This window comes from Leptonychotes weddellii, unplaced genomic scaffold (genome assembly GCF_054177405.1).
Source record: "Leptonychotes weddellii isolate Sample4059 unplaced genomic scaffold, ASM5417740v2 HiC_scaffold_10797, whole genome shotgun sequence".
Taxonomy (NCBI): Eukaryota; Metazoa; Chordata; class Mammalia; order Carnivora; family Phocidae; genus Leptonychotes; species Leptonychotes weddellii.
In genome coordinates, this window is record NW_027685088.1 from 1 (window position 1) to 7,209 (window position 7,209).

At 60.2% G+C, this 7,209-nt stretch overlaps 1 protein-coding gene across 1 annotated transcript; it reads right to left on the reverse strand.

Moving 5' to 3' along the window:
* Positions 1 to 2,213: 2,213 nt before the first annotated feature.
* Positions 2,214 to 7,203, reverse strand: LOC145718098 (aldehyde dehydrogenase family 3 member B1-like). Its single transcript, XM_081809542.1, has 3 exons — positions 7,008 to 7,203; positions 4,409 to 4,508; positions 2,214 to 2,898 (listed from the first exon to the last, which is right to left on the reverse strand). The coding sequence occupies exons 1-3, from the start codon at positions 7,131 to 7,133 to the stop codon at positions 2,708 to 2,710; spliced, it is 417 nt and encodes a 138-aa protein (XP_081665668.1). The 5' UTR covers positions 7,134 to 7,203; the 3' UTR covers positions 2,214 to 2,707.
* Positions 7,204 to 7,209: the final 6 nt, after the last annotated feature.

Genomic DNA, 7,209 nt, shown 5'->3' on the forward strand with positions numbered 1-7,209 from the left:
GCCCCCCCCACCCCGTGTCCCATCTTATCTCACCATCTAAGAAATCTTTAAAATCCATCCCTTCTATCTCTCCCCTCCCCTGTTCATCCTCCCCGGATCTGACCCAAATAACACTGCCAGCAGTCACCAGGATTGAAAGCTCACGGTGTCAGGCACTGTGTTAGGGGGTCACACACACTGTCATCCGGTCCTTACAAGGACCCCACGAGAGGCCCAGATGAGAAGCTGAAGCTCAGCCGTATTAAGTCACTTGCCCAAAGTACCAGTACCTGAACTCAGGCCAGACTCCTCCCTTTACACCCACACTCCTCCCCCCGCCCCCCCACCCCATGCGCGCGAAACCCTTTAAAGGCTTAATAACCCTCGGGACCACATTCCTTTCCCCACCATCAAGGTCCTTCTGGAACGGTCTCCCCGCCTGCCAAGTGACCTTGGGCGGGTGAGGTCATCTTGCACGTTTTCTCATCTGTTAAATGGGGGTCATGAGAGCGAAGGGGGTTGTACATGCCCAGAGCCTGGCATCTAGCCGAAGCTCAAAAAGTGACCCTCCCGTGACAGATGACTTACCGCGGGCGCCACTCCTCGGACCGCTGACTCCAGCGCCAGGCGCCCTCTAGCCTGACACCTGCCCGGACCTTCCCCATGACCTCCGACCCCACGGACGCGGGCGGGGCATGCGCCTTGGCGGTGCCGGCTCCCGGGTCCGCCCGCAGCACGCCGAAGGACACCTGGACCGCCAGCCCTGAGCAGGCCGAGATGAAGCCCGGCCGCACAGCCGGCGGGGCCGAGGAGAGCACCACACTCACCCCCGACGCCGCACCGCCCAGGCCCGGCTTTTAACAGCTGAGCCCCAACACTTACCTTGAAACGCTCTCGCTCCTTCCTTTGCTGAGCGGCCTGCCCGCCGAGAGGCGGAGCCTACACTCTGAGACGCTGCCATTGGGCCGGCTGGTTTCACCTTTTCCTCGCCCATCTTTTACGGTGTGGCTTGATTGGCCAGTGGCTCAGCTGAAAGAGGCGGGATCCAGAGCATCTTTCCTTTGATTGGCTAGGGGAGAGCCGACTCTTGGAGTTGCGCAGGGCGCCGCCATGTTGGATTGGAGAGGCCAATAAGCGAGGACTCCGGCGCCACTGGAGGCGGGACGTCCGGGGCGTGGCTTAGGAAGCAGCTCCGGGTCAGACCTGGAGCCCTGGGCCGGAGGAGAGGCTGGGTTGCTGCGGGGTATTTGTGATAACGGTGCAGAGAACTGTGGCCGGCGGTGATTCCGCGGGAGCCGTGCCTGCTCGGTGCTAAACCTTTACCCAGAAGCCCTGTGTGGAGGATTATTCTCGCTTTCCTAATGGGGAAACTGAGGCACGGACTAGTTTAGGAACTTTGCGCAAGCGTTAGAGCTGCAAAGTGCGGCCTCCTGAGTCTCACCTCGATGTGTGTGACTCGTGATCCCTGTCCCTCAACAGCCACCAAACTGTTTCCTCCCAGTGGATCGATTGTGTGGCAGAGGGACCCCGGAGGCTGCAGGCACGGAGAAGGCCCTTGGGGCCGCCTGTGTGTTGGTGGTGGGCGGGGTAGTGGGAGGTGGTCTTGCAAGGCTTCTTGGATGATGTGATGGCCAAGCTGACTTCGAGGAGGAATAGGGCAGGCCAAGGGCAGGCATGCCCAGCGTGTGTGCAGAGGTCCTCTTGAGAAGGACGACAGGCCAGGTGTGGGGACACAGGGCTGTGGAGGAGCCCTCCAAGGACTCGTGGGTCCTGACTTGCGGCCACAGGGAGCCACTGAAGGGTTCAGGCTGAGGGGTGGCATGGTCCAGTAGCTTTGGGAAGGTCAGTGGTGTACTGAGGTCAGGCCTGTGGGGAAAGGGGAGGTGACAAATGGCCCTGGGCATGGTGACCAGTGTGTGGATTGGCAAGTTCTGCAGCATTATAGGACCATCAGGACTTGCTCAAAGATGGGACTTGGGAGGTGAGAACGGGGTGTTGAGCCGGGGGCCCCAGGGGTTTAGTTTGGTGGCTGAGTGGATGAGGGACCATTCCATGGCATCAGGGCCCAGGAGGATGAGCAGGACAGGGAAGAGGGTGAGTCTGGTGTGGGACATGGTGAAGGGAAGGCACCCAGGGCCAGCCACTGGGGGGACAGGAAGGTGCCCAGAACTCCTGAGAGGCCTGAGAGGGGACAGGCTGACCCCACCCAAAGGAGGAGACAGGATGCCTGGAGCTTGGGATCGACAGCTCATTTATTATTGAACTCCAAAACTGAATCCTCCCAGTGATCTCTGGAGGTGCTGATTGTTACCACCTCCCCTGTACAGCTGGGGAAACAAGCTCCGGGAGGGCAGGGATTTCTGCCCAGGGCCGAGGCCGCTGCAGGTCCACGGTGTGACCTGGACCAGATGCCAGGGCCCCTTCTGCATCCTCCACGGGAAGGGGGGGGTGGCTTAGAGGTGTCCACATCTCCTGGCCTATCCCAGGACTCGGGTGGCTAGTGTGGGGGTGGGGGAGTGGGTTACCGCGTTGTTTCCCATGCTCCCTTGCCTTGGCCTGTCCTAGTTGGGGGGCAGCTGAGGGAGGAGGAGGCTGAGGGCTCGCAGAGAGAAGGCCCAGCGGGGAGGAGGGCAGGCACTGGTCTGGGCTGTGGTCTTTTCCTCCTTGGAGGCACGTCTGCACTGGCCGCAGGTGGCAGGGGCAGAAGACTCACAGGCGTGAGCCAGGCTCAGAGCAGGGTGCAGCTGCAGCTGCGGGTCTCCATCGCCGCCAGCAGCATCCTCAGGTTACGAGGCGAGTAGGGCGGGTAGCGGAGAGAGTAGATCTTCTCTAGCCCGGGCCAGCGCAGCAGGCAGGCACGGTGGTGGGAGAAGGTGTCGAAGGAGAACTTGCCGTGGTAGCTGCCCATCCCACTGGCACCTGTATGGTGGCATGGGACACGGCAGTCAGCCTCGTGGCGGCCAGCTGGGAGCGTGTTGGACACGCCTGGGCTCTGCCAGCCACACACAGTGGGACCTCAGTTTCCCCATCTGTAAAATGGGCCAATCATGAGGCAATGTAGGTAAAGGGCTTAGCTCTGAGCCTGGCACCAGCAACAACTCGGTAAATGTCGGAGACACCAGGTGCTGGGGCAAGATAGGTCAAGAGTGTGGATTCTCGGGGCGCCTGGGTGGCTCCGTTGGTTGGGCGACTGCCTTTGGCTCAGGTCATGATCCTGGAGTCCCAGGATCGAGTCCCGCATCGGGCTCCCTGCTCGGCGGGGAGTCTGCTTCTCCCTCTGACCCTCCCGACCCTCCCCCCTCTCCAGGGGACCCACAATGGCTGGAGTTGGGGGTAAGGAAGGAGGGCTTCCTGGAGGGAGTGAGGCCTGAGGGATCTAGAGCTGACCAGAGGAAGAGGGTGGGTGGGGGCAAGAGGGACCCAGGCTTGGGGACAACTCAGCCTTGGAGGTGGGTGACCTGTGGCACACAGGGACCTGGCCGGGCCCAGTGTGGCTGGGGCAGCAGGGAGGGAAGCAGGGAGAGGAGGTGGGAGCAGGACACCATGGCCAGACCAGGAAGGGCCAGGCCCCAGGAAGCTGTGAGTCAGGGCCTTGCTCAATCCTGTGGGGAGTAGCAGGATGGGATCTGCCCCCAGACAGACAGCCGCACTTCCCTGGAGTAGAGGGGCCGGGATGGAGACGGGCAGTCAGGTGGGCTACGTTGGGGCTCCAGGACAGGGGCCAGCAGTGGGACCCAGTCCCGGGGGCCCACACAGCCTCCACGTCTGCTCTCAGCTTGCCATGTACCCGTGTGGCATCGGCTGCTCCCAGGGAGCATCCAGACCCACCCGGACAATTTGCCAGGCCCTGCCGGACCCTGGCTCAGGTGCCTAGTGTGGACAGGCGCCAGTCTGGCTCTCCCATGCCGCTAAGGAGGCGACAGGATCAGAGAGGGACCTGGCTACCCCAGATCACACAGCCATTGGGCTCACTGGGACCAGCCCCGAGGTTTCCTGCCTCAGAGGCCAGGACTTGGCAGCAGTCATGGGGGCTGCTGGGGCCGGGGGTCTCCACTCCCCCGGCTTCCCCCGGGCCGGGAACAGCCCCTGTCTCCCGGGGGGCGGGGTGTGACACATCAAGTGCTGGACTGAGGGGACACAGGAAGGGTTTAAGGGGCAGTTCGTAGCCTCCCCGTGGAGTAAAGGGAGCACGTGAGGCCGCCCCGTGTGAGCTGGTGGGCAGACTCGAAGCCGTGCCTTTGGTGAGAAAATGGGTGACGGCCCAGGGACCGGGACGACAGTGGTGCCAAGAAACCCAAATGGTGTCCCCGTGGATCCACCTCCATATGTACATGCAGGGACAGGTCTGGAAGGTTTCTGCAGGATGGAGGTGTTGGGGTGCCCTCAGTCCAGGAACAGCGAGAGAAGGCAGGGCTCTGTGGGCACCTACCCACTCCTCCGAAAGGCAGGCTGGCGAGGGTCATGTGCATGAAACCGTCATTCCCGCAGAAGCCCCCGCTGCTGGTCTGGGCCAGTACTCGCTTGACCACCTGGGGGCGGGGAGGGGAGCAGCTATGAGGCCTTGTGGCCAGGCAGCAGGAGGCCAGCCAGCCACCCCTGCAGGGCCCCGGGAAGTCTGGCCACCCTGGGAGCTGCAGGGCTGGTGTTGCAGGTGGGGGGTGTGGTGGCGTAGCAGCCTGGCACCGAGCCCCCAAGTCGGGACGTGTTTCCTGAGCAGCTGCTCGAGTGTGGCCCGTGCAGGGTGCTGGGGACACAGACACGGGGCCAAGAGGGAGGCAGGAAGCCCAGCGGTCGCCTGGGGGCCTGGAGAGTTCAGGGTGAAATGCCAGGTAGTCAGGGAAGCATCCCAGGGGAGGGATGTGATGCGCCTGCTGCCTCTCAGGGGAAAGGGGGCCCCCCAGGCAGAGTGAAGGGCAGGTGCAGAGACCCAGGTGTGCAGCACAGGGAGGACCTTTAGATGGGGTGATGCAGCCAGATTTGCATTTTAGAAACATGAATGTGGCCCTTGCTTGACTTAAAGAAGACCTTTTCTCTTTAACCTCTAGGTTTATTGGAAGAATGAGAGGGGGAAAAGATTAGTAAACACTCTATATCATTGCCAGAAAACTCAGCTATATTTAGCTATGACATGTGATCCTGAACTAACGGCTTGTCTGCATGGTGGGAAGAGGGAACCGCCCCGTGAGTGGGCTCAGAAATCACGGGGAGGCCAGCAATAACAGCGACAGAAGAGGGAGCAGGAGGGTCGCAGTGTTTCTCGGGGGCAGCCGTGGGTCGTAGGTGTGACTTTGTGTCCCCCCGGGCCAGTCAGTGCTGGGCATTCAGGAAAGCTCGGAAGTCACAATGCCAGATGGCTCCCTTCCGAAAAACCCGGGTTGCAAAGTTTCTACAGTTAGTATTATCCAGATAGAGCAAGGCTCCTTGGAGGAATGGCTGACTCTAGGGCTGAGCAAGGGCAACACGGGATGAGCCGAAGCATCTCGTGGACCCTGAAAGGAAGTGGCTGGAAAACAAAACGGGGGGGGGGGGTTGCTGAGGGACACAGCAGCTCCCAATGCACAAAGAGGGACAAGCTGAGAAGAACACAAGGTGGTGTTGCATTGTAAGCCGGAGAATAAAGCAGATGCGTACCAGTCCATGCTGATAGAAGTGATTTAGGAGCCAAATCTTTCTTACAGATTCTGGGGGACGTAAGTAGGTGTCCCCCTTCAGCAGGTGGCGCTCAATCACACTCCTTCCACGGAGCCACTTGCTCCCAAAGGAGAGGAAGGTCTCGTGGTGGAGACACCTGGCAGACAGGACCTTGGCCTCACCAGTGATGTGTGGCTCTCAACCCCTGATAGGAGGGCAGAGGCCAGCCCTCGCATCCGTGGTGTTCTTTCATGAGACAAATAGCAGAGCACTGAGGTTGGGGACATGCTGCAAGGGACCTGGTCAGCACCTCCCAAGCTGAGAGGTAGTCACGGACCGGAGAGCCATGACAACTAAATGCAATGTGGGGCCCTATCTGGGCTCTTGGGGCTGAAAGAAAAGCGTGAAATCCAAGTCAAATTTGGAGTGTCGTTAACAGTAATGGACCAACCACCGTCTCTTAGTTTTGACGAACATAAGGGCCCTTAAATGGGGGAAACTGGTAGGGGGTTATATTGGGACTCCCTGGACTATCTTTGTCTTCTGTAAAGCTAAAATTATTCCAAAATAAAAAGTTTATTAAAAACATACTGCCCAGGCGCCTGGGTGGCTCAGTCAGTTAAGCATTTGCCTTCGGCTCAGATCATGATCTCAGGGTCCTGGGATCAAGTCCTACATCGAGTCCTGCATGGCGCTCCCTGCTCAGCGGGGAGTCTGCTTCTCCCTCTCCCTCTGCCCCTACCCCTTGCTCATGCTCTCTCTCTCTTCAAATAAATAAATAAAATCTTTTAAGAAAACCACACTGTCCAATCTGCGAGGGATCTCATAACAGCTGGGTGAGAGAGGAGGGTATGTCCTGAGCTGTGGACGCCTGCCCTGTGCCCTTGAGGCTCCCAGGATGCCCCCAGGGGCTGAGCAGGCCAGGGGGCTGGGGTTCAGTGTCCCTGCATGTTCTAGTCCTTCGCTCTCCCCTAGTCATTCCACTCCATTCTGTGTGTGCCTTCTATGAGCCAGGCACCAGAAGGGGACACGTGACCACCAGCCAATGATGAGGAAGACAGAGGGGGGCGCTTATGGAGCAGGGACACTGAACCCTGGAGAAGACCCTGGGGGGAGCTGCCCACTAATGGCCTAAGAGACTGTGGCTTAGGTTGGAGGAGAGGAGGCCCGTCTGCCCCAGGGAGAAATCACAGTGACAGACCCAAGAGTGCCACCATCCAGAATTCCTGTGACTGTTCCAGAAAAGCAGGACCCCAAACCCTCCCTCCAGGGCTCTTGGTCCGTTCCAGTCCTGGACCCACCTCCCCTTCTGCTGTCACCACCTAACCATCCAGGTGCCCCTGCCCTCACCTCTGTCCAGCCCCCACTCAGCTCTACCTGAGTCCCCCCCACCCCACCTGATTGCTGTTGGAGAAGGCATACAGGGCCAGGGGCTTCTCCCGACGGTTGATGAAGTCGATGGCCTCGTCCAGGCTCCTCACGTTCACGATGGGCAGGATGGGGCCGAAGATCTCCTCCTGCATCACCGGCTCGGTCTCCTGCACGTCCACCAGCACCGTGGGGGCTGCGGGCACAGGGGACGGCTCAGCCCTGGGGCCG